The following is a 27182-nucleotide window of genomic DNA, read 5'->3' as shown; positions in this document are numbered from 1 at the left end:
CCTGTCACTCAGCAGGTGAACTTATATCCCCTGTGAAAGTGCTGGTACTGACCACTGAAGAAGAAGAGGCTGGGCTCCATGAAGCATCCCATTTCCCGTGGCAGATTCAGCATTCATTTTCCACTGCTGCTTCCTAATACATGACTACAAATTGCCTTTCCCACTAGCAGTCTAGCCCGTGCGCTGGCTCTTGCTGCAAACAAACACCAACATGAACAGCCAGGAACAAAATCCATCTCGTGCACCCAGCAGATGCTTGCGGCTGGTTTGTTTAAGTGTGCACCCAGCTCCTCGGAGGGTGCCCGCAGGCAGGCAGCCAACATGCTGCTCCGAGACCTCCGGCGGAGCTGGGAACTGAGCCACAGTGCCAGAGCCCTTTGATTCTCCCACCCACCCCCATGATTTTACAGCTTCACTGAGCAGTTTGAGAGAGAATTACAGCATCTAGAGGGAAATTTGACCACTAAAGCCCTCCAAGGAAAAAGAGCTTTGAAGCAAGCAAGATTTGGAGCCTTAAACCTTGACAGAATGTCTGTATTAAGCCCTTCCCAGCTGCCTCACTCGAGATGAAATTTCTAGCACCATCATTTAACTTCTCCGTATCATGCCTGGTGGTAGGAACAGGGGATGGGTGTCAGGGCCCTGGGGTTTTAACTCCTTCTCTTGTGTCATTGACTCACTGTGGGGGTTGGAGAAGTCACTCAACTGTATCTGTGCCCCCTTCCCCTGTAACTGTGATTTACAAGGAAAGATTGAAAAGCTAAATCTGAGTATTGTGGCAAAGCTGTGGCCAAGCTGAGGACACAAGAACAGCCCACAGATATGCAATGGAGGGAAAATTACGTAGGATGAGTGTCGGCTGGCTGCACTCCCTGCCAGTTTGGGGTGATGAATACCAGAGCCACTCCAAAAAAAATCTCTGCCAGGTTTTATTCCATAAAACAAATTACCCCATGAACAAACAAAGCCCCTTGCTCCCCTTGGGCCAAACAGCTGTGCCCTCCCATTAGTCTGGGGGAAAACGCTGCATTCGGCAGGAGGAGCGGAGAGGGATGTGGTCGCGAAGGGGAGCCGGGCAGGCTGGCAGACCCTGGCAGACCTTGGCCAGACCTCTTCCCCCCTCCATCCCTGGTGCGCCGATGGGCAGTTCTGCTGGTAGGGGCCCCTTTCCCCACCCTGTAGCTGGTGTCTTGCCCAGGAGGACCCAGAGCTTGATTACAATCCCAGGTGTGACTGTAACATGCACAGAAATAAATCAGTAGCTCGCATTTCTGTAAGCTTATTCTGCTTGCGGACCACTGGAATCTTTCAGTGAAGGCCAGAAGCTGCTGATACCATTATTTCTGTTCACTGTTCACACCCTTCTCACATTTAAGCCTTTCATCCCTAGCTCCATCTCACCTTTATCTCTGCCAGCTAAAAGCCACTAGATAATTTTACCTCTAACTTTCCCGGGAGCAAATGTGGACCCTCCGAAAGCTTCTAGGAAACTCAGCTCTAATAGTAGCATCTTTGTGTCACAGATCCTCCAGCAATAACATAAAAAATGGCTAGCAGAGTTAAGGGGGAAAATCGCAGCAAGGCCTGGTATCACTCATTGCTTTCGGGTTACAGTTCCCAAGTGATAACAGCTATTAGCAACACTTTGACGGCTTCCCTACCGTGGAGGGGAGGGCAGGAGACAGAAAACATGTCAAGCCATCACCTCCATGTTAAGTGATAAGTACCTATTTACACGGCAGAGTTAAAGCTGAATGCATCAAGCAGGGAACACTTTGTGCCAAAATAAAAAAAATAAAAAAAGGCCATATAGATACATAAAAAGCGGGGTTAGGGTATTTGTTCTGCTGACAGCAGCTGTGATGGATTGTTTAAGAAAAATAGACTCCCTGTGTTTTTCCAGGGCTATCAGAAAGCAGGAGTCCAGCACTTTAATACTCTCAAATGACTGGCCTTGAGAGGCAGCAGAATGTCAGCGGCACCGGCTGGGCTCTCCCAGTGCTGACACCTGCCCCGGCTGCCGGCGAGAGGCAGCGCTTAGGGCTGGGGGTGGTGCGTGCCGGCAATTTCCATCCATTTCCTCGGGCTGGCGGCTGCACCCTGACACCCGTCCCCTCCTCTTGTGCTGCCCCGGGCCCTCGCTGTGGGTTGGGAGCTGGCAGCATGTTGGCACGCGTGCCCTTGCTGGCATCGCCTCGGAGCTGCCCACAGCTCCTCCACCCGAGCAGGGAGGACCGGGTCCGGAGAGCGATGGACTGGGATCACAGCAGCTGGCACACTGGCTGCATGATGCACACTCAATTCGCGCCAAACCTGCCCGTGTGCTTATATACGTAAACTGTACCTTGTTCCTAATTGCAATGAGACTGCTGAAACATTTGCAGAAGCTGCAGCCCAGCTCTGCAGAATTGCACAGTCCATGGAGGGTATCGGGAGCTGCCAGGGTGCGAACCTCACAGCGTGAGCAAGGCTTACCTGGCCTCTGCTTACTGCTGGGATCTGCGGACACAAGTGGGTAAAGCCATACATACAGACATGTCTCTTGCCCTTGGCACGGCACAGCTGGGCTCCAAGGGGTGGGAAGGAAACGCCAAGCGGGGCCACGGCTGCCCGGCACGGCAGGAGGGGCAGGGGAAAGGAGGGAGTACATGGCTCAGACAAGATTGATGGCCTCGTTGCCATTAAGAAAAAAATTAGCCGGTGGCGGCTATCATATTAAAGGGTGAAGAAGCCGTGAATTATTTTCTTAAAGATCTTATCACTTACAATGATAATTTTACCTTCCAAAAGGCCACTTTTAATGAGGCAAGCCAGGCAAAAAGTCATGATTTAATGCCAGATTTTTTTTTCCAAACACATTTTACTGCTTTTTTGTCCATGTTTAAAAAGCGCCGGTGACCTTTTTTTATTTAGCTTGCCCCAGGTGTAATGCTCGGGCTGATCCTCTCAGGGTTTATAACCTCCGCAGAGAGTGCCTTTACCCAATGGAGAGATGATTTAAAGGGGAGGGAGAAATATGAGGCTGCACGGCCGCTCCCACAAGGCCCTTGCTCCATCTTTGATGCTGGGAGCCATGGTTTGCCAGGGGAAGGGGGGACCAGGGAGGGAGGAGGGTGCTCTCACCCCCATAGCCCTGCTCAGATGCACCCTGAAGGGGAGCTGGGCTGAACTGGCAACTGCGGGGATGAGCTGGCTGGTGGCCTTTCCCCAGGGGGAAAAGGGATATCTCGGCATCAAGGCTTGTTCCCACCATGCAGAAGCAGCCGGTCCCTGAGGTAGGGAGCATCTCCGTACAGCTCGCCTGTCTGCACACAGGGCACCCGGCGCCATGTTTTTGAGGTGGGATGCCAGAATTTGGGTCTGCTTTGCAGCATGGGCATGCACGAGGGCTGGGAGGCCATGCGTAAAGCTGCCTTTTCTCTCCGCAGCTGTCTTCCCAGATGCCAGTTGAGAGAGGGATGGGGATCGTATCGCTGCCCCTTCTCCGCTTGCCTGGATCCTGGGTGGGAGCGAGCAAGCAGTGTGGGTGCAGGGAGCAACAAATCCGTGGCTTGGCGTGCTGTGGTCATGCGTCCTCGCCGCTCAGCCATTGGGAAACGGCCCCAACACAATGATTTGGGGGAAAAAAGAGGCCAAAATTGGGATGGCAGAGAGACTGGCCTAATGCAGAAATGAAAGTCACCCTGATGGCGAGTGCCTTTCCTAATCCCTTAGCCCCTGAGCCTGCATCCCTGCCTGCCCCCACGGCTGCCTGAAAGGCAAAGTATGGCACAGTACACAGAAATGAGAAAAACAAATGAAGTCAAGTTTCCTAAGAGTGAAGGGGAAGTGTGACTTGGCATCTCTAACGCTGTGTTTAACATGCTGGTGAGGTATTTAGAATTGAAGTGCTTGCACACAATTTAAAAATAGACAGTTTATTAATCTAAACTGCAAGTGTATGTAGAAGAGGCCTCGAGATTGACATCTTTGGGATTAGTTTAGCCCTGCGTTTTTCCAGAGGTCATCGCCATGGTGCTCAGGAGGTTTGTGGAATAAATGGGGCCGGCGTTCTTCCTGGGACCACACGCTAAAAACTAATACATAACGTTTAATTTACTGTCTCCATAGCTAGCCCAACCATTTTTCACATAATAATATTGGATTAGAGCTACCAGAAGCTGAGGGGGGAGCTGGAGGCGGGGAGGGTTTGTCTGTCTGTCGCCGAGGAATGGCGAGATGCGTATTTTTTCCCCTTCTCCAGAATACATTGGAAGACAAAACGGATTTAACCCTCCCAGCTCCAGGGTGCTTGGCTTATTAGAAGGAAAGGGCGTTAGCACCACTGCAGTCAGGGCTGTTGTTCTGAGTCACACCTGAAGACTTTGAGCCTCCATCCCTCCGTTTTGTAGGACATGTGCAATCCTGCTTCTTCAGAAATGGTCCTCATTCTCTGTTTAGAAGATAAAGAAACAACAGCAGGAGCTCGGGCTCTGCACTCTGCTTCACATGGTTATCAGAGGGCTTCTCCAGAAATACATGAGGTGCTCACCAAAACCGATCACCAGCTGGGTTTGGCCAACATATGAGGCAGGAGAACCCCCTGCTCTGCCCATCCCTCTCCTGGGAAGCAGAAGTTGGTCTCTTGGGGCAGCCCTTGCTGCGTGCCCCCAGCCCCGTGGGCTCCCGCTGGCCCTCCCAGTGCCTGGCACGCTCCTCAGCTCAGCCCCAAGATGTGGCCAGCACAGCCTTCAGCATTGGCAGGAGGGACCATGCCCAGGGAGATAACTGAGCACCCCAGTAGGTAATTCTCCTGTGAGCCCTTTCAGGACATCACGTCTTTGCATGGCCAGTAGAGCCATGTTTTATGGCAGAGACTTGCAGTGCAGACAGGGATGCGGCTCTTGCCCTCGTGCGAGGCTGGCAGCTCATTCCTGTGGGGTTGAACCCAGCACCCCAAATCCTTTTCCCCCACCTCCATCCTGAGCCTGCCCTCCCCCCGTGCCCACACTGACCGTGCTGCCATGCTTTTCTCACCGGGAGAGCTGTCCGAGTCCAGGGGATCGTATCCTGCTGACTGAAACGATTTGTATGCTGAGTCATTTTTCCACTTGCTCATATCTTTCCAAAAAATGCACATTTTTTCACGTTTCATTTCAGCCCAGAGGCAAATGTTTCTGGAATACTTGCCTTTCTCCAAGGCATTATGCTTTTTAATAATGTTGTCACCACACTTGACCTGTCCAATTCAGATGATATCTACACTTCCCTTCGCAAACATACACATCTCCGAGCAGTCATTTATTGTCAAATCTTGCCAGCTGATTCTCAGAAACAAATATCTGGAGAGCTGCATTTCCAGTGTACATTTTTTTACAATGTATTGGGCTATATTTAGCCTAGTTTAGCTAATTTATATTTTAAATTGCTTTTCCTCAAACTCTTCTAATAATAAAGTTCACTTGCAACTCAGTGTACATTTTTTTAGACACTGTCAAACTCCCACAGTAATTTTCCTGCTAGAGTTCACTGTGTGTAGAATTTAGACTTACCTACTATTGACTTGAAGTTTATCAGTGATTTCTTAGGTCTCAAATATCACTGATCTTTTTAACCTTCTAAAAGGCCCTTTTTTTCTGTGCTACTTATTAAAATAAATAGCATCATTACAGAGGGAAGAAGTAGTTGCGCTGCAAAGGTGCTGAGAGCTTTAGTGCAGTTTACAAAGCTATTCAGAGATTTAGTGGCACTTAGAGGGGCGGACAAGGGCACGTAAGCACCGCTCCGCGTCCACGCGCCTTCGCCCTACCATGTGAATATCTGGTGTGGTCCTCACACCCCCAGCCACCAGACCTGGGGACGAAATGACCATCCTTTTGTTGCGTGATGCATCTGCACTTCGCTAGACCCTGCAGCCCGCTCCCATTGTGGGGCAGGGTCCCATGGGAAGAGCAGAGCCAGCCCCACAGCCCAGTAGTCCGTCCCAGTGCAGCCCCACAGCCCGGCAGATGCGCTACATGGCTTTGAGGACAGCTTAGCGAGGGGCAGAGAGCTCAGCAACGCTCACAGCATGAATTTCTCCTTTCTCTTGCAGTCAATTTTGTTGTCGGCCTCAATCAAGCGGGAAGGAGATTCTCCGACAGCATCACCCCACTCCTCAGATGACATCCATCATTCGGACAGATACCAGGTAAGCAGGCAGATGCTGTCGCTGGTTTCAGCCTTAGGCAGGGAGCCAGCTCGCCCCAGTGCTCACAGCTCTCCGTGTGTGAGAGCCCAGCTCCCGGCTGTGCACCACTGCCCCAGCTTGCTTGCCTGCAGCGTGGGGACATGAGCACTTAGTCCCTCATATAGCTACAAAGGCGTGCTTTTGTCTACAGAGTCCTCCCAGCTCTGACTTTAAACCACAGCCGTGCAAAACTGCTTTAAATCTTTGCAGAGGTTTCTGTTGCATTATATTCATCATTTCAGTCGTTGCCATGGCTATGTTTGTCATTACTTACCCCATGCCACCGGGAAACTTTCAGAGAAGTGATTTTTTTGTACAACAGTGAATGATGTCAGCCTGCAGCAGGCCAAAATTTTCCATTTCACTGGTGTGCTGCTGCCCAGCGAACTGACTTGTGACTCCCACCCAAACCAGAAACGGTTTTGGACCATCCACAGCCATGCCAACATGTTTTATAAAACACTCTCTGCCCAGAGGAGCCACAGGTCTTGACTTGTGATGCAATGAGTAGAAGTTGAGGGAGATGGAGCAAGAAAAGAAGAGAAAGGCAGCAGCAACAAGTGCGGCTTTGCTTGTTCTAAGTCTGTCCATATTTTGGGGACAGGCTGGCACACTTGACTCCAACTGAACATGAATTAATGGTGGCCTTCAGCACAGACCCAAGTGTGACTCTACCTGCTGTGTGGACAGGCTGGGTGGGCTGTGGCTGCACCAGCTTGTGTCGTGGTTTCCCCGCCCCCACCCCCAGTTCCTATCCTAGACGGGACGGCCCATGGTATGGAATACACCGTTGGCCAGTTTGGGTCAGGTGCCCTGGCTGTGTCCTGTGCCGACTTCTTGTGCCCTGGCTGGGCATGAGAAGCTGAAAAATCCTTGACTATAGTCTAAACACTACTGAGCACCAACTGAAAACATCAGTGTTATCAACATTCTTCACATGCTGAACTCAAAACATAGCACCGTACCAGCTACTAGGAAGACAGTTAACTCTATCCCAGCTGAAACCAGGACAGCTTGGCATACGCCCATCACCCCGTATCCTGCGGTGCTCTGCAGCGATACCCTGTGCCCAGGGTCAGGCAGACGGTCAGGTCTTCCTGCATCAGCCATTTCATGTGTGCCAGGTCTGCATTTAGATCTGCAGAGGGAGAGGCTGATGACCAGTGCTGGGGGTCTTAACCGAGCAGCTTCAGTTAAAGCATGTGTTAAAGATAGGTCCTATTAGTAGCAGATTAGTACACTTGTTGCCCATTATTCCGTCCTCTGTCCTATTTATTGGTTATATTATCAAATACGGACCAGATCCTCCCTTGTTTGCTACGTATTCCCATGTAGCCTTCAGTTATAACTCAGTGTCACATCACAGTCACTTTACGCTTCTATGAACGATGAGACCTGGTGCAAAGTAAGAGAAGCAAAGCCCTGCAGAAGATACAGAAATGCCTGATTCAGGTAATCCCGCTCTCTTTCCTGCCTGTTTATTAAGGCTAACAAATAAATCATGTTCTTTCTGAAAGGGCATGGAAGAGACTTTTGCCATGGCTCCCTTTGTTGGAGAACACCCCTCCCTTTCCACTCGGGATTTCAGTCTCTGTGAAATTGGTGGTCCCTTGCAGTCCACCATTCCTATAACTTTTTATTATGTCATACTTGAGGACAAATATTCTCAGCAGAAGCCCCCTCTATGTGCTGAGTCTAGCTAGTCTCTAATGTGTTTTAAGTTTGTGAGTGTATTTTATGGAGGGTTGCAGCCCTTAATGCAAATGTGTAATGGGAGTTGTAAGTCTGCACTGCAGGGAGAAAAGACCTCTGGGGCCTGATTTTCATTTACGCTTGTGCTGGCTGCGTTATGCTGCTCTAGCAGTGTAAAGGGACCTCAGAGTGGGTGCCAGGGTTGTGTAAATCCTCAGCGTATCCTTAATAAAGCCACAATATGAGTGAGAATTCAGTCTTCCTGGCTTACCAAGTGAAATGCTCAGGAAACAGAGCAGAAGACTCTCATGGTGGTGACTTTAAGGGCTGCAAAATTTAGCTTTCCATATGCAGATGTGTGCTGGAATTATGAATGTCCCTTCTGTTATCTGTGATCTAATCACGAATATACACTGTATTAGTAACATGGTAGAAAGTGAGTTATTGGCATATAGGTTTTCAGAATTCCTGTGGCTTGGTTTTCTTAGTCCTCATGCTTATTTACCATGGGGATATTTAGGGAAGAAGGAGATTGATGAATAGGAGTGCTACAGGAATACAGGCTTGCACAGTGCTTGGACTGCTTGCATTGCTCCCCATGCTGAAAGGGAGCTTCAGCAAGGTGGCGGGGTGGCTCCGGGACGTGGGGAGGGGGGAATCCCCTTGCCTTCCCTCTGCCAAGCCTGGTTGCTGGAATTTGGTATGTGGACACTGATCAGCCTGAGGTGGTGGCGGCTGCTGTAGTGCAGGACCTTGTGGTATGGGTCAGTGGTGGGTGCTCCTCTGAGATACAGTATGTCCTGTCCGTCAGGACTTTTTCTGTGCTCCAAGTAAAAATAAGGCCATTTTAGTTAGATTTAGATACAACCCTGAATCCCCAGTGAAAAAATCAACAGCAAATTGTAAGTTATTCACCACACTACAAAAATAACATTTCAGACTCAGAGGGAGACCACCTTGCATGGGTCAACTGAGCCCACAGAATATTTGTGGCTGAATAACATGTGGAGCAAGTATAACTGAAAACCTAAAATTCTTGTCCAGGAAAAGCTCACCTCCCTCCACCTGAGCTCAGCGGTGAGCATGCCTCCTGAAAGACAGCTTAATTAATTAGAAGGGTAGACCCAACAATCAGGAGCTTTGATTTTGTAAGTAAGCACATGTATGAAAATACAGCTGCATTTCAGCTTGCAGACAGCGCTGGGATGTACGATGCAGGTCAGCACTGCGCAAAGCTTACCAGCCAGCACCTGAACTTGCTGACTGCCTATCGTCTTTCTGATACGGCAAAACATGTCAGGGTGTGTGTGTGTGGGGGGGTGTTTTCCCTCTGAAGAAGGAGTGGCAGACTGTCAGGCACCAGAGCGAAGACCCAAAACGTAGGTTTGATTCCAAGAAACAAAGTCTGGAGAGCCTGCAGAGTGGGGAACAAATGGGATGTGTGTGTGTAGGAGCCTGTGCTGCCCAGTTTCTAGCCCCTAGCTCTGCCCTACCCTCAGGCTGGTCCACTGGGGCCATCCCCTACCACAGCTGTGGGGCAGACATGGGAAAGAAATCCACGAGCCAGGTTTGATTGCCCACGTTTGCTGAAATGCAGAAAGGAAAAGAGGGGGAAGAGGCTGAAAAGCACAGGGGAGGTAGCAGCGCTCCACCTGTAGCCTGGGTACCCCCGTGCCTAAGGCAGGGGCCACTTCTCCTCGGGAAGGCCAGGAAGATTTCAGAGCCCCGAAATGGAGGTGGGTGCCGTTGGGGTGGGTCGGGCCAGGTTGCCCAGCCCAGCCCCGGCAGACGCTGTTGGCGTTCAGGCTGTGTTCTGCCCGCGGGACAGGCGGGAAGGCCAGGGCTCCTCTCCCCGGGACCTCGCCTCGCCTTCCCCCCCTGCCCCGGGCCAGTACCCAAGGGGGCCTGGTCAGCAGCCCTGGGGGCAATATGGCGGGGCTGGGCAGGGACCATGGAGCAGCCTCTGGGCCCCTATTGGACACTGCCCTTGAGTCAAGTTACCCCGTGGGCCCTGATTGGTCAAGTGCACTTGGTCCCCTAGGGCCCCCCCATCCCTAATTGGGCAAGAAAAGTGGGAGAGTAGTTCCTCCTGGTGCCCGATTGGCCAGTGCCTTTGGGTTACAGTTGGGCCCAGGGCTCTGATTGGCCAGTACTCTTCGGCCTAAAGGGCACTCAATCCCTATTGGGCAAGGCAACCTGCTTCCAGTTGCTCCTGGACTCTGATTGGCCGTCTGCCCCTAGGTTCCAGTTGCCCCTGGGCCCTCATTGGTCACGTGCCCTTGTGTTCCAGAGGGTCCTGAATTCTGATTGGCCAGACGCTCTCGGGTCCCAGTTACCGCTGCTCCCTGATTGGCCAGACGCCCCTTGATTCCAGCGGCCCCTGGGTCCTGATTGGCCGGGGCTCGCTGGGCCTTGCTGCCGCCTGTCGGTTGCCATGGGAACTTCCTCCTCTCGCGCCTCTCCCCGCCGGTTTCCTGGTGAACTTTCACCCTCTCGGCGGCGGGTCACATGACCGGGGCCAACATGGCGGCGGCCGCTGGGGGCTGATCGGCAGCGCCTGCCGGGCCGCGCCGTATCCGCCCGCATCCCGGGCCGTGCGGGGGGGTCCGCCCCGGGGCCCGCCGCCCCGCTGCCCCGCCGGGCGCCCGCGGCTATGCAGAGCGGCAGGAGGGGGCCCGGCGGCGGGGGCCGGGAAGAGGTGGGTGCGGGGCGGAGGGGGGGGGGGGGGGCCGGCCCGGGGCCCGCGCGTTGTCCCGGTGATGCGCGGGGCGGGGGGGGCCGGGCCGGGCCTTGTTTACCGGCGGGGGGCGAGTCGTTTGCATCCGCCGCCCGCGGGGCCCTGACACTTCTCTGCTCTTGTGTCCCCTCTACAGACCTTCCTGCGGGTGCGAGCGAACCGGCAGACCCGGCTGAACGGTGAGTGCGGTCCCGCGCGGCGACCCGGGCTGCCCCCGCCCCGCCGGGCCTCCTCCCGCGCCTCCCCCTTCCCGGAAAACTTTCCAGAGTTGGGCCGAGTTGTGTGACACCACCACCCCCCACACACACACCCCCCACACACACACCCCACACACACACACCCCCCACACACACACCCCGCAGGCCGGGAGCTGTGACCTGCCTCGCCTGGGCCTCGGAGTGTAGCTGGTGGGGAGCGGGGTGCGTTGTTGGGGTGATGGGGGGGAAACCCTCCGCGTTCATCCCTGGCTGCCTGCGGGAAGCAGTTCTCACCGCTGGGATCCCACCAGCGAGTTTACACATAGGCCCTGACTCCTGTGTTTTCAATTACGGGGCCAGGCTGCCGTGCTTTCCCGGCTCACATGGCAGAATCTTGCAGTAAACTTTTAAACCAGCAGTCTGAGCGTCCGTGCATCTGATGTTGTGTTTGGTTGTTTGGGGGGTTTTTCTCTCAAAACCCACAGATGCTGGTGTGTTACTCTTATTCTTGTATTTCTGGGCGTTCCTAACAACAAGTAAACAAGTATTTCTAGCAAAAAGTGGCTTGGCATTTAAAAAACAAATCAGAAGTCGCTTTATTGCAGAGAGAGAAAGTCCCATCTCTCTGTAAATCGGAAAAAGCCTGAAAGTTGGGGTTTTTTTCTTGAGCTGAAGAACTTGAAACTCTTTTCCTGAAGTTCAGAGAAGTCAGAACTTACCATTTAACTAGTAACAATATTCTGTCATCTGATTTTTGTATTGCTCATAACTGGTCTAATATGTACCACTTAGTCAAAATCTGGTTGTTGGGGTTATCGGGAGGCTTGTTAATTTTGAGCTTCCTGCTGTGACAGTTTGAGATAACACCAGTGATGTTGTGCTGATGCAGTTTAGAAGAAGATAGAACAAAATAGCAAAGGGCTTTAGACTGTACTGTTAGCAAAATAGCGTGCCTGAATTTGAAGTACTACATGTTTAGCATAGTCTAAAGCAAATAGAAGGATTATTAAGTTACTGACCCGATATCTGTGATGTTATGTATAACCGAATTCAGAGCTAGCTTGGAGATTTTTAAGTATCAACCCAGAGGGCCAAAAACCTGTGAACTCTTGAAAGTCTGTTAAGTCATACAACAAAGAGGTGAGTTGCCTTGCATCAGTTACAGGTAACTGCTGGCAGGTGTGCTCACATCTGCGCTCTGAGATGAGTGCGATGAGCTGCCAGTGTTGGCAGGTAGACCCTTTTCCTGACACAGAGACTTCAGATGGCTGAAATGCACCAAGGTATTGCTCTGCAGTGACTTGTTCTGTGTGACAGAGGTCTCTGGAGTCAGTGATGTCAAACTGTTTCTTTATCATTTTTGGATAGCTGGGGCTAAGCTCCCACCTTCCACCTTTTTTTCTAGGCCAACAACGTGCAGTTACCTTATTTTAAATTTTAAAAAAAGACTGAGCCAGGCTTGTGGGGTTCTTGGTGTTGTGGAGTCCTTCAGTATGAATGGAAGCTCTTGATGACAGCATGCTCTGCTGAACTGGCTCAGTAGTAGTACATTATGCTTTTGAGTTTAACCCAAAGTAGGGCTGCAGCACAGTCTGTGTAGACTGTGATCTAGGAACTCCTCTTGGGCCCTGTTCTTGGATGTTTTTGTGAACCTGGGTTCATCATCTAAAGGGAGGCTACTTCTTTTGTACAGCATTTGTATTGTTTTTGCTGAATCTTTTACTCTTTTTGTATATACTTTTTGGGGTACAGTGAGCAGAACTAACAGCCATATTCCAAATGAGGACATTTGGTTAATTTATATAATGCCCTTGTAATGCTGGTATTTCCTGTCTGTTCTGTTGTACACCCTAACAGTATTGGGTCCAGACGTTAGGGAGCTGGATGCAGAAATACTAGCTGAAGTGCTTTGGCTTTGGGTCACAAAGAAGGTGAAACTAGATCAGAACATTTAAGCAGTACTGCTCCAACAGAGAACACCTGAGTGCTTTGGGGGAAAAAGAAATGCTTATTTGTCTATATCTTACATTTTAATGAGCTTTTGATTAATCAAGCAACTTTATAGCTTGCTCTGTGAGAATGATTTCCTTATCCCCATTAGTTTACATTGACAGAAGTTATGTAGGACTTGTCCAAAGATACCTGCTTTTTTGTTTCGTATTCTTATTGACACACTGAAGAAACTTAGGATACAGAAAATGCAGTCTGTCAAAGAAAAATCTATTTCCTTTGTTTTTATTATGTTTTAAGTGTGCTTTTCAACTTTGTTGTAAGCAGTTTATCTTGGTATGTCTGTCAAACTTCTTACCAGTTGAGTCCCAGAATCACTTCTGGTAACTCCTCCCATAAAAAGGGACCCACGGTGTTTGCTTTTCTCCCACCTTGTCCTTGACTCAAATCTCAGCTGCCCAGGCTTTTTACGTCCAAGTCCCGTCAGATCTCCTCAATGTGTTCTGTCCTGTTGTGGTCACTTGGGTAAGTGCAGCAAGAGTAAAGGAAAGAGAAGGTAGAGAGGGAGATGTCTTCTGTGAGCTGCTATTGGCCTGGCTGCAACATGATTAGGTCCTGATACTTACATGCTTCACAGGTACCTGACAGTCCAGAATTTTAATTCTGTAAGTCAAACCTTTGACTTAAATTGAACTGTAAGGTGAATGTATTTGCAAGCTCTGGAGGAGGAGATTAATGTTCAGTCTGTTAGATTCTTGGTTCAGTGTATCTGAACTTCCCTGTCAGCCTCGGTGAGTTAATCCTGCACCTCTCGCCTGTGCTAAACTCACTTTGCAGAGGTTGTGTCCTTGTGAACCCAGGAGTATGAGGTGTTGATTCCTGATGAACCCATGTGATAAAGAAGGCATTTCTTTCATTTGCCTTATTTCCAGTGTTGCCAAACTGGAAACTTTAAGCCACCTTGTAAATTGATGCTCATGGAGTTTAGCAGTGCAGTGCAGTTAGGTAGTCATTCAATATTAGAGGCACAAAGTTATGGGTTAGTGTATCAGAAAATGAATTCAGCAGGTTAAGTATGTGCCAACCTCGGAGAACAGTGTCAGATTGAAGGTTGCTGAAAATCATCTGTGTGGAACTTCGGCCATGCAAATGTGAAAGCCCCACCGAGATCCTTCTGTGACTTTGGCCCTTAAATGTTCTCTCTCGGGCAGATGAGCAGCAAATTGTACATAAGGTCTGAAACGGTTTAATTCTTGACCATCTGTTTTCTTGCTTTAGTTTGTTCTTGAGATGGCTTTTTGTGCTCTGCCATTGCTGCCTTTGTTCCCTTGGATCAGACACTCTTGGATAAGTTGATCACCCACAGAAGCTTTTTGTGATAGGCCTAACAAAAATAGGTATAACTGCTCCTAAAGACTGCTCTATTAGATTTGCAGAGAGCAGGTACTAACTCCTGCGCTTGAATATCTTTGATTCAAATTTAGGGGTATTTGCAAAGTTGGCATTCTCAGTAGAGTTGTAAAATAGGTCCTTACAAAGCTCCTTTTGCACCTGCCTGAGAAGCTGATTCCTGTTTTGGTGGTGACTATAAGCCCGCCTCTCTGGGCAGACCCCTGTGGAGCTGGTCACCATGCAGTCTGTTGTTGAACCACCACCAGCATGTCATGTGCTTTTGTAGCTGATGGGTGGGGGAGGAATAAGGCTAGATGATTTTCACTGGAAAGGAGACAAAAATGTTTCCACTTAATTTGATTGGCCTGCCATTGCAGGAGCTGCTAATGATGTCTGCATGAGACTCGGGGGACCACTCAAACTGGTGGAGGGAATCATAAGAGATATTGCTAGTAACTTAATCATCTCCTTTGATGCTGCGGTAGAGGTTTGTATAGCGTCCACTGCTAGATGCTATGTAAGAACGCTTTTGAGGTAATTGGTGCCCTGTCCTGAAGGTGAATTTTTGCTTGGGGAGGGGAGTACCAGTGAAAACTAAAATCCATTAGCTTTTCTCATGGGAAGTTTTGCTGGGCTAGAAAATAATATGATCTTTAGCCTTGATGGGGAGAGCCTGTTGTGAGAAAAGATCCTTGGTCTCTTCCACCCGTAAGGCAGCAGCGATGGGCTGGCTCCTTCTCTCTGCACCCATGGGAAGGCAGGGGTCAGTGTACCCTCAGCAGTAGAGGCTTTGTCAAGTGCAATTTTGCTCCTCCTCTAGGGCAAGCAACTTCTCACCTTGCATAGTCCCAAAAGACCCCGTATTAGGAAAGGGAAGAGCAGGTCCCTTAGCCAGCACAGCTCCAAAGTTAAGTCAGAGACAGTAACTGAGACCGCGGCCCTTGCAGAGGGTCCCAATTCTTACTCGCCTCCATCTGCTACTTTCTCATTCATATGCTGTGGTGACTGAAACTCCCTGGGTGCCCAATGGTTTAGGGTAACCTGTGGGAGAACACGCAGGAGCAGTGTATAGGGTAATGTACATCTGTTAAAAGTGAGGCCTCAAAGGTGCTGGAAGCCCTCTGATGGCCTAATAATAATTATTAATGCTAATAAAAATTAGTGAACTCCTAATCTGGCAGAAGGCTGGAACAATTATGGAGTCTTTGTTCAGTCAGAGATAAGAATGGGTCATCAGTCTTGTGCAAAAACCTCCTTCCCTGAGGTCTGTCCCCTTGTTGCATCCAGTCCTCCGCTGCCTGCGTTTTTATCTTCCTGAATTACGAGAGGCAATGGCTGCTTCCCCCCGCCCCTGCCCCATGCTCCTGCGACAGGAGCAAGGGGGAGAGGGATTAGTCAGCTAATTAGAAATGATCGCATCTATCAACACTAATTAACAATCCTGTGGTCTCACTTGCGTGTTCTTTTGAGCTGCTCCCCTTCGGGACAGCGCCGCAATCACCCCCTGCCTTTGGGGCTGCTCTGTCCCTTCTGCGCTGATTGGAAGTGATAGCCGGGCTGCGTGTCGTGTCGGGTTGGGACAACGCTGCTCGGGATGTGCTTTCTAGGCTGCAGCATTCCCTTTCAGCTTCTGCTGTCACCAGGGGCACCCTGGGCCTCTGTGGGCACAACACTGCCGCTGCTAATGACCACAGAATGAAAATGGCAGGGGGATTTGTTTTCAACACCTCTTTCTTCCAGTGGCTTTTTCACTTGTGGCATTAGAACTTAAAGGGCTGCTTCTCAGCAGAGCTAAATGAGCCAAGATGGGGGCTGTCTGCCGAGTCTTGCGTGGAGCTGGACCAGAGTGAGGTTCTGCTCCCAGCTCTGCACTAACATTTCAACAGTAGATCAGGTGCTTGTTCTGGTAAAATGGTCCCAAGAATTTATCAGTGCAAGACCTAAAACAAGTTGTCTCCCTTTCATCAGTGTTGCAGTGCATGGACTGGAGGATGGCAGTTAAAAAGTTAAAAGTACTAATAAACTTGGCAGGCAGACTGACTTAGCTCAATTGATTGGCCACGGGGAGTCCTACCAGAATAATTAAACTGTTCTCTCCCTACATTTCCCTGTTTAAAAACAGGGTGAGGTGAGAGAAAGATGTGTCTGCGATCAGGATAGAGAGGGCTTTGTTCATGTGTTTTTCTCTGGTCAGATAGGTGTTTGCTGGAGAATGCTCAAGTCGTGTCTGATTCCAGCCTCCTCCTACCCTATTTTGTGCTGGCTCTACAGAGCTAGTGTGGCAAGGAAAGAGCATCCTAAATTTATGCGAAAGAGCCATACTGGGGGATATAGGTATTCACTAAACCAGAACTTCAGAAGTCTCTCGTGCACTGAAGTGCAAACCAGAAAGAGCATGGCTTAACTCTGACTACTTCTGTAACAGGGCTGGATGATGTTGAAGGGGGAGGAGGGATAGCAGTTTGGGGTTCAGGAAGGGGAGAGAAAACACAGAAGACATGTTGGGGGTCATTGTTTTATTTAAAAGTGGAACATAATTCATCTGGGCATGATGAAAATAGCAGTAACACTTTGATGTTTGCTTTTCTATTGACTGGAAGTCAAGTGGTTTACCTTCTGGAGTAGAAGCTGACAGTATAGGTAAAATAACACGATTTAAGCATACAAATTCGAAGGGAAACTATTAAAATATCCCACTAGGAATACTGAAGTATCTGAAGTGCGTGGAGATGCAGGTGGGCTGGGGAGCTGTGGTGTGGTGTACCCAATACAAGAGAGGGTTGTGGAGCTTCAGCAAATAAAATTTAGACAAACGATGAAAGTGGTGTGCGTTTACTTTAGAATTTCTGTTGTCCAAAGTGCCAGGTATCGAAAACACTCTTGTGGTCTCAAGTTCCTGTCACTTGTTCTAGAATGTCACATTTGCAGAATCATTTTCGTGATTCTAGGAGTGGAGATTTATTCTGCAGGGAGTTTTCCCACAAATCTGTCTCAGTGAGGAAAAGCAATGCCCGGGGAATAGAATTATAGAATCATTTAGGTTGGAAAAGACCTTTAAGATCATTGAGTCCAACCATCAACCATGGCCTCTAAACCATGTCCTGAAGTGCCTTGTCTACGCACTTTTTGAATACCTCCAGGGACGATGACTCAAATTTGAAGCTGCCTTAATCATGGAGCATCAAAGAATGCAGGGGATGATGAATACGCCTAATTCTGGAATGTAGGAAAGTATATCCTAACCTAGAGAGTCCTGAGACCAGGGAAGCCAACAAGAAAGCCTTGAAAGAAGCCTTTGAGGTCTGTGTTGGTGTGTTCAGCTGAAACTTTATAATTCACTGGGTGATGTGTGTGCACTAAACTCATGCACTTTAGAAAACAATTGACAAAAACTTTCCCGTACTCTGGTCCTTCTCTTCCTGGCATTCCAGCAGCTTTCTCTGACTTGTTGGCTGCAAGAAGCAGTTGATCCCACAGTATTCAGGCATGAAGGCTTTCAGAGCATGCCGCAGTGCTCACAATGTCAGTAACGATTTCTGGCTAATGCAGCTTTTTGGTGGTGTCGTTTCTCATTATCACATGGGCTTTCCTTGGGCATTTCCTTGTCTCTCATTCAGAATTTTGACCTTCCTTATTAATTAAACAACGACTTTCCTGCAGCCAGTGATTGAGTTATTCAGTAATACCTGCCTAAAGCCATCATAATGAAGGACAGAAGTTCTTTTTAATGCAAATGATTTGGTTCCAGATGTTTTGATCACATTAAACGATGGCTCAAATTAACCAGAGATTGGATTAAGCAACAGGCTACCTTGGCTGCTTTTTCTAATCATCGTGATTCCTAACATGTTTGTTTTCCAGAGCATGCCCTCAAGAAGGCAGTGTAGCCCCCAGTTTTCTTCTACATGAAAATAGTGAAATAAAAATAAGAGAGCCAGAAGCTATCTAGCATAGGTGCTGCATCAATCTCACAAATATCTTTCCTCTCCATGAATGTTACCTGCTACTAAGATGCTGCTCTGACTTGTTCATGATGTTCTGGGAAGGAATTATTTAGGGTATACAGGAGACTCTGGGGTCCTGGAAGTGGCTCTTATGTACCTTGTCCAAGGCTTTTCATGTGCTACCTCATCCTTCTATGGTCTAAGCAAGTTCTTGTATAGGGAATAGATGTGTTAGCAAATGGGTGTTGGACTTAGAAGGCAAAATCCAGAACAGGATTCAGTGACTTGATCACTCAACTTTGAAAAAAAATTTCAGCCTTTGAAGAGAAAGTATTTAACCATTTGAATAACTTACCTGGGAACATGCAGCAGATATTCCCTTTCCTAGCTGCTAAATTGTGAGTAGCTGCCTTTCTGAAATCGGGCTGTACTCAGCCACAGGTTACAAATTTAACCCAGAAAGTGCTAAGTAACAGTCTCCGTACTGTTTACAGATGTCAGAATAGGGAGTTGCAACAGGATTTTCTGGTGTGAAATGTTACCATTTCTGCCAAGGGTTTATTATTTGGAGCTAAGCAAATAGCGAGAAGAGTGTCTCTACAAACTTGACATGTCTTCCTTTTTTTTTTTTTTTTTTTTGTTTGTTTGTTTGTTTTCTTTCCCTGGTTTCTCCATGCAGCTCGGATTGGAAAAATGAAACGGAGGAAGCAAGATGAAGGGCAGGTATGTCCCCTCTGCAGCCGACCTCTGTCAGGATCCGAGGAGGAGATGAGTAGGCATGTGGAACAATGCCTTGCAAAGGTAGAGGCGCAGCAGGATCACCAGCTGCCATTCCCTTATCCCTACTCCCAGCTTTGTCTGCAGTTGACCTAACATGGGGCAAAAACTAACATTGCTGAGCTTGCAGGCAATGCTAACTGTCTCCCTAAGATCTGTAGTCACTTCTCTTTGTCTTGGAAGATGGATTCTTCTGGATTTTTCTCCTGTGTTGCGTTAGTAACTTTTTTTACTTCATGCACCCTTTTGCTGTTATTGAAGTGTAAGTTGTAGACTGTAAAGGTAGAGCTATTGAAGTTTATGAAGCCTTTTGTAGGACTTCATGCTTCCTATGTAGCACAGCAGGAAGAGTCCTTTCTGATCTCTGCCTTTGACAACATTAGAATTATTTTTTGTTGGGTTCTTTTGTAATAGACTGGTATCTGTAAATGTTGCATGACCATCTTATGCCAGGAAGTGCATTTGAGCAGAACTGTTCTCTTGCTGTTCATCCCAAAGACAGCAAGGAAGAAGGAGGAGCAAGCCCTAGGGGAGGGAGAGAGTTGTGTCACAGGACTTTCTGTGCTTGTTTCTCAGGAAAAGCCCACAATACAGATGATAAACTCCTTCTTGTTGCCTCAAGAGGTGCATGGTGTAAAGAGAGGTGTCTTTTGATCAGGGTCCCCCAAAAATTATGCTGTAAGAGAACATTCCTGCTGGGGGTCAAAGGAATCTGTGGTTTACATGGTAGGGGAATTGTGCATGCAAGGCAGGGGAATGCATGTTGAAATGCACACCAGCATTGCTGTAGGAACCAGAGCTTTCATCTCTCTGTGTAAAAATGGTGAACCTTGCAATTTGTTTCGATCTTAAGGTTTTCAAGTTCTTCCAGCACCCATTTACTTCTAGATTTAGATCCCTGGGAATGGGGGCGGGAGTAGATGCTGCTGTCTGCTCTATACTTAGCTGTTCTGGGAACAGTCCAGCTTTTCTTCTCCATCCCACCATGAGTTATTAACCCCAAAGAGCTATTTCATACATTTCAATGCTCTGCCCCTGCTTTACCCTGTGCAGAGAGAAGGTTCATGCATGACTGAGGATGACTCTGTGGACATCGAGAACGAGAACGGCAACCGCTTTGAAGAGTACGAATGGTGCGGGCAGAAGAGGATACGGGCTACTACTCTCCTGGAGGGAGGATTTCGAGGTGCGCTAGTGTTTTGGGGGCCCTTATAAATTGTTCTGCTGTGGAAGTTGATCATTACCTATCTTTAAAGGGAGGGACCTGGAGATTTGCCTTTCACAAAGGGCGGGACCTTCAGCCTTTGCCAGAATGTAAAGTGATTTCAGCTTTCTGCCTCTCTTGAATGAGAGTCAAAATTTGTGCAAGTCTTGAAAAAAAAAAGTGTGGCATTATTTCTTGCTTGAGAAATGTGGCCGAAGAGGGATTGAGTAGGAATGGGTAGAATGGGGAGATCATTTGAGGAAAATAGCTTCTTATATGTTACACATACTAAGAAATACATGGAAATATGTGAAGAGAGGGAAATAGAAATGAAATTGTAAAAATTCCCAGCCTGAAGTGACGAAAGCTGGTGTATCAGCCTCTGGTGATGTATTGAAGGTGACAGCTAAGTCGCTTTAGCACCTGCATAAAATATTAAAGGGCCAGTTGTGCATTTATCACTCCATCCCTTTTAAGGTTGATAAATGAGAATCCAGGAACCTGCTCTGCACCTCCAGCACTGCAAGCCCTTAGGGCTCCCAGACAAACACGTTTTATTTTTCGTCCTTTTTTTGCTTCTTCCCCAGTGACGGGGAAATCAGTTACTGAGGAGAGAGTGAGTTATGGCAAAATTTGACCTCTCGTGAGCTTTATTGGTGAATGTAATTTTAGCTAGAAACCTGGCCCTTTTCTTGCTCTCAGCCCTTTGGCCTCAAAGAGGAGGATTTACTAAACTGTTCGTTGGCATGAACCTCTGGCACTAAGGAAAGTCTCTTGCAAGCAATCCACGTAGCGCATGCCTAATGAGAGGAGTAATGCTGGCTCCCTCCGTTCAATAAAGAGGATGGGATGTGATCTCTTCCTATATCAGCTTGGATTTTAATTTAAAATATCTCAAGGGGAAAGGCTACTATGTAAGGGAGTTGGACTTAAAAGCCAGCCGTGTGCTCAGTGACAGCCTGGCACTCCTGATCTGCTGTTACCTTGTGCTGAAATTAAATTGTCGCTGGGTTGTAGCAGAGCAGATGATCAGGAGCACAGAGGTGAAGGAGCATCTCAGTGCTCCTTTGAGTTTTAAAGGCTGCCCAGTGAAGCTCACACAGTCACTTTCTGTGTCTGTAGCCTTACCTACCTTAACTTTTTTTGTGCCTGCATGGGAAGTTGCATCTGTACATGATTCCAGGTAGAGGTTTGATGAGACCATGCAGGGTCATAGACTATATTTATGTAGTATAGTCTCTACAGTCCATAGCAGGGGAGCATGGGATGTCTGTGTGCCTCTATTGTTGTCACTGGTAGCCCTGATTAGAAAAAGCTACTTGGTTAATTTCTGTCCTTTTTTGTGCATGCGTAGTTTCCTCCTTCACCCCAGCGGAACACCTGAGTTTGAGGAGAGTGCAATCTTCTGCTTCCTTTGGTGTGGACATTGTGCTGTCTTCACCTGGTTAACATTCCTGGTTGCTTTTGAGTTAACTTAATGAAGTGTGATCTGAACCTTTCATGTTGCTTCAGTCATATGGAGAGCTTCTTTCAAATGAGGCTTCAGGTGGACAAAATGTGTGTAATTGATCTGATTAGGCTGTGTAAGTGCAAAGTACTTGCTCCTTGTTACATTTTCTTCCTTATTTTAAGGAATTCTCATATGTGTTAGTTTATATTATATAGATCAACTGCTTTCCTCCACCAGAAGTTAGACAGGTTCTAGCATCAGTCAGGGTTGTAGCCTCTGCTAGATGGCTGCAAATGCACGGACGGGTACTTCTGTGGTTCATGCTTGGAAATAGCCTTGCTTCCATCAGGAAGTATGGGGTCTGTCTCTTCTTTCCTTTTTGAGGCCTTCATGACACCTTCAAGAGTGTTTAGTTACATAAACAGATCCAGAAAAGGATCGGAAGACTAGAAGAGTAGAGCACAACTAGATGCAGTTCTAAAACCCTCCATGATTACCCTGATGGGAAGGTTTTTGGATTAGAATCCTTCCCTTTGTGGTGCTGGATGAAAGGTGTCTGTACCTCAGTTCACAAGCACAGGAACCTCCCTGTAACATTTGTAGTGAGGAACATCCTTTCTGTGCAGCTTTTGATGGCAGAGCCACTGCTGAAGAAATGACACCACCTGAGTGGCTGGCAGGTCCCTAGTGCGTGTGTTTCTCCCTGCCCTTCCTCCTCTGGCACACACCTCTGCTGGCAGCTGGATTCAACAGCTGCCACGCTCCTCCTAGAGAGTGTCCTCTTCCCTAAACAAGAGAACTTCTCACCACCGAATTTCTACCTAGTATTTCGGGATGCCCAGGTAATATCTGCAGGGTGCCCACCTACTCTGCGCCACAAGTTTCTGTAAAATTTGGGAAGCCAAAGCAAAGCTGGAATGATCTCACATAGTTGGCTGATTGTATTTTTTAAGCAAGTTACACTTTTTTGTTCTCCCTTTTGTGGTTCTCATGTCTCTGCTGCTGGTATTCAGAGGTCTTCATCAGTCAGGCCTGCTTTGTGCGCTCTCAGGTAACCTTAAGGTGACTGTCTTTTTCCTTTCTCTGCCAGTGTTGGCTCTTGCCTTGTTTTAGGGACAGAATTCTTAATTTACAGCCCTGAAGCGCAGCACAACGTTTTGGGGATGCTTTCCAGTGTTAGAACTGCTTTGTCTGGAGTTGGCAAGGCCCTCGTTAACCCCCCTCACCCGAGGCTTTGTGTTTGGCTCTGTTCCCTTTGCTGAGAAGTAGCAGCGATGTGGAAATCGAAGGCCTTTTATAATGCCAGACAGCCTTTGCCAGGCTACAGGGATGTCACCAGTGTCTAAAGAGATGACATGGGGAAATATATAAAACCAGAGGGGAAAATAGATGTCCATGTGTCTCATTAATTTCAGTTATAATGGCGTGTTGCTTTGAGGAGATGTCATGGCTGGGCGAAGGGGGAGCAGGACACTGTGGCTAGTGTGTATTGCATGAGTTGGTCAGACCATGGGGCAGCATTACAGAGGTGACTCAAATTTAACACAGGTTCCGGCTGCTTCTTTTTATCATTTTTTGTTAATGGACAAAGTTCATATCACTCTCAAGGTGATGAAAACTCTTTGCTAGCTATATGAAAGATCCTGCTGGGTTCTGAGGTAGGGTAAGGTTGGGAGATCTTTGGGTTTTTTCTTCCTGAAAACAGAGGGTCAGGGAAACGAACAGCCCTGCTCAGATTTTCTGGAAGGTGGTCTAATACCTAGGAGCAGTCACAGGCTGAGACTTTCGCATGTGTGGTTCCTAGGATGACCCTTCCTTGCTTCCAAAGAGCTTGCAAGGAAGACTTGCTCCTGTCACCTGAGGGGCTGTCTTAGAAGGTGGAAATTCTTTGTCTTCTGTGTTGGTGTTACAGCTGCACACCACCAGTCAGGTCTAGGGCAGCAGAGCCAAAGCACACCTCCTTGCCTGCCACGGCTTGACACACTTCAGGCAGCAGGTGGAAAGAACAGGAGACAGCAGCGAGGAGGAGTATGATGTAACTGAGAAGTGCAGGGATCATTATGTTGCCTCTTAAGCTGGAGGGTCTGGTGAAGGCATTCAGTCAGGAAATACTTGGTACTTCTAGTTGTCCTCCTGGCTTCTTAAAGCATCATTTGCTATCACTTAATTTGCTTACCCAAAACTAGAAGAATGCAGGGTGTAAATGAAGATTATTGGCAATTATATATGATTTGGAACCACTCTGTTTGCACAGAGGTCCTGCTTGAAGTAGAGCTTTGTAGTAGGAGAGTTCTTGCTTCTGTCTGGGATAGGTGTAGAAGGCTACCAGTGTGAAATACCAAATGGTGTTTAAATCAAGCTCACGCTTCAAAGTGAAAAGCTATACAGATGTAATAATCAAATATTTCCCTATTTTAGTACAATGTCACAAGACTAAAATTTCCCTTGAAATACCTGAACATTCAGTAACCACCTGTCCTCACATCTCTGGATCATCCCTCTCTGAAGCTCTTTGTTGCAGGGGATTATTTCATGCCATCTTTGTCTAATGAGTTTCTGTGTTTAGGAAGCCAACAAGGCTTCACAAGTGAAAGCATCAAGTGGCTCCCTCTCTGATGTTGTGTGGTGTTTTTTTTTAACGCTCAACATATTTGTAGCAATTCTTCTGTTCCTCTCCAGAATGGATGCACGTTACCCTCAGTGTTTACACTGTAAGGTTATCCCTTTAAAGAATTCCTGAGGGAAGTTCAAAAGGTTTTTTTTTTCTTTGAAAGATTCAGTGTCTCTTTTTGTGTGTATGTCTCTCACTTGAAAGAAGGGAAAAGGAGGGGGGGGGGGTGAAAAAAAGTGCTTTATCTGAAAAGAATCACATCAGCTTCGCACTGATAGAAGCTGCTGTCATCTCTTAAACGGCTTAGCACAGTCAAAAGGCAAGAGGACTTAAAACAGTGTCTTACACAGGGATCGATGGGTGGAACACATAACTCGTAACTGCAAAAAAAAAAAAGCGCGGGGGGAGAGATAACGGTAATGATTGCATTGAGGGAAGCTTGAGGGAGGCTTGTTCTTTGTAACACAGCTTCAAAGGTGTCTGGGCCGGTGCCTAAGCAAACTGTCCTGTGAAGTCGCTGCCTCTGTAGCTCTAGCGAAGGCGGGGGGATGCTTGCACCCTTCTGTTTCTTAGCAGATGGGACAAAGATTAGTAAATGCCAGGTTAGCAACTCCCTTCTGCTGCTTCAGATTTGAGGAGAGGATTTTGCCTCTTGGTCTCTTGCCGTCCGTTCCAGGAAGGCAGCTTGTCCAGGAGAGGGGAAGGAGGCTAGGGGTGGATGGGGTGGTTGGGGAGATCGGGTGGGGGGACGGGATGTCAGTTTATCGATCGCACCTCAGTCAGGAGAGCTGCAGGCGCAGTGCTCTGAGCACGAGCGGCAGCGTGCTTAATGTGATTGAAAGGCAGTTAAAATGGCGGTGACCTTTTCAGGGGGAATTAGATTGCCTGCCAAGAGTGGTTAGAGGGAGTGATAACGCCAGCTTGAGGAAGCTGTCCAGTCTGCTTCAAAGGGAGAGAGACAGAGACAGGGAAAGCAAGCTAGCAGCAAGTACCATTTAAAGCACAAACCGCGTGGTCTGATAGAAGAGAGATTGCTGTCCTCTTTAGATATGAAAGAATTGAAGAATTGTAGCTAAGTTCTCCCCACCCGCCCCGTCCTCCTCTTCTCCCCTCCAGCTCCCCCACCAAAAAGCTTTCCTCCAGGCGCAGTAGCAAGTTAGTCACCACTGCTCTTCTGGGTTTCTTTTCCTTCAGCAGATCAGTTGTATCAGAAATAACACAGAAGAGAGAAAGACTTTGAAAATGTTAAAATGGTAAGCAGAGCATTTTCAGGGAAGGATACTTTCTAAGAAAGATCAACATGACAAGGATCTGTCTGACAGATTGCAATACTCTTGAAGAAGGAGAAACACACAGGGATTACTTAACTCTGAAGTTTCTCTATTTCTCCATGCTGCCCTCCTCCCAGGCTAGCACATGGCTTGTATCTGTTCATTAATGTCTTAGCAAGGGAAAAGAACAGCACAACTTAGTGTATGCACAGAGGCACTTGATAAAGCCTTACAAGCAGTAACAAACTACAATTATCCTTGGGTGTCCATTTGCATTGGATCTCATGTCATCTACAATTAGGGCAGCTGCCTGGAAAGTGGGACTGTATTAAAATGTCTAAAAGTTTCCAGCAGATGGCTGCAGTCCCACTGTTGGCTTTCTATCTCTGCAGAATCAAGATGTGCTTTAGTTTGAGCAGCAAATGTAGGCCAGCCTTCGTCCAGCATGGGTTTCTTGTCCAAGAAGGGGCATTGGGGCAATAGCTATATGTTCCTCCAATTTGTTCTCCTTCTAAATAAATGCAACATTAGAAGCATGCTCTCAAGTGTGAGGTCCTGTCCTCAAAATCTAAGTAGATGCTTTTCAGTTCTCCTGCCTCAGCAGCAGGTGTTTGTGGGATACAGTGACTTTGCTTGTGTCTGTTAACTGCCTGGCAGAAAGCTCCAAATAGAGGAGTGTCCTGGTTTTGGCTGGGATAGAGTTAATTTTCTTCCTAGTAGCTGTTACAGTGTGTTTTGGATTTAGTGTGAGAGTAGTGTTAACACACTGATGTTTTAGTCCTTGCAAAGTAGCGCTTATCCCAAGTTAAGGATTTTTCAGTTTCCCGTGCTCTGCCAGCAAGCAGGTGTACAAGGGAGCATGGCCAGGACAAGCTGACCTGAACTAGCCAAAGGGGTATTCCATACCATAGAACGTCATGCTCAGGATATAAACTGGGGGGAGGTGGCTGGGAGGGGCGGATCGCTGCTTGGGCATCAGTCAGCGGGTGGTGAGCAATTGCATTGTGCATTACTTGTATTTTCCTGGGTTTTTTTCTTTTTCTTTTTTGTTATATTCCTTCTCACTATTATTATTATTGTTGCTATTGTTGTTGGTGTAAGTATTATATTTTATTTTACTTTAGTTATTGAATTGTTCTTATCTCAACCCACAAATTTTACTTTTTTTTCCAATTCTCCTCCCCATCCCAGGGGAGGTGTAAGCAAGCGGCTGTGTGGTGCTTAGTTGCTGGCTGGGGTTAAACCACAATGAGGAGGAAAACTCAGTTGTGCTTCTCAGTGCAATTTCATGAACATCAAACTCTACAACAAAAATCCACAAAATCTGTGTTTGACAGGTATGTGGAAGCTGAAGCATGGAGAAGCTTCTTCCGTAATGTTACAAAGATAGTAGCAAAGCTGGCAACAGAGTTTAAAAAAATCTTGCTCTAGAATCTCACCTAGTAGCCAGCTGTGCCCTCTTTTTCAGATAAAATATAGTGAGGCTTGCAGGAAAGCTTCAGGAGGCAAGGAGACTTTCCATTTTTCCATGCCAAGAGGTTCAGGCTGCATTTAAGATCATACTAGTAAGAGGGTATAAACTTATCTACTCAAATTCAGCAAAAGAACTTGAGCTAAGCAGTGAAAGCGTGACTTCTCCTGAGGGACTGTGTGGGAAATAGAAGATGTCGCTGGCGTATTTAGGGCTTTTGGAAGAATGGTCTAGTAACTAGAATCATCTTCCTAATTTCTGTGTAGATGAGTCAGAAT

The 27182-nt window shown here is 47.7% G+C and overlaps 1 protein-coding gene across 2 annotated transcripts in view; it reads left to right on the top strand.

The window, feature by feature from the left end:
* RNF220 (ring finger protein 220) overlaps window positions 1-27182 on the top strand; it is a 233840-nt gene that overhangs the window by 162583 nt on the left and 44075 nt on the right. The window contains exons 6-9 of one of the 2 annotated variants that reach the window (XM_049808212.1): window positions 6074-6169; window positions 10774-10816; window positions 18800-18921; window positions 19951-20083. In XM_049808212.1, the coding sequence (XP_049664169.1) occupies window positions 6074-6169; window positions 10774-10816; window positions 18800-18921; window positions 19951-20083 (394 nt within the window). Of the gene's footprint in view, window positions 1-6073; window positions 6170-10404; window positions 10599-10773; window positions 10817-18799; window positions 18922-19950; window positions 20084-27182 lie in introns of those variants that run through there. The other variant, XM_049808211.1, reaches the window with a different exon arrangement.

This window comes from Accipiter gentilis, chromosome 8 (genome assembly GCF_929443795.1).
Source record: "Accipiter gentilis chromosome 8, bAccGen1.1, whole genome shotgun sequence".
Taxonomy (NCBI): Eukaryota; Metazoa; Chordata; class Aves; order Accipitriformes; family Accipitridae; genus Astur; species Astur gentilis.
This window is presented reverse-complemented; position numbering and strand designations above follow the sequence as displayed.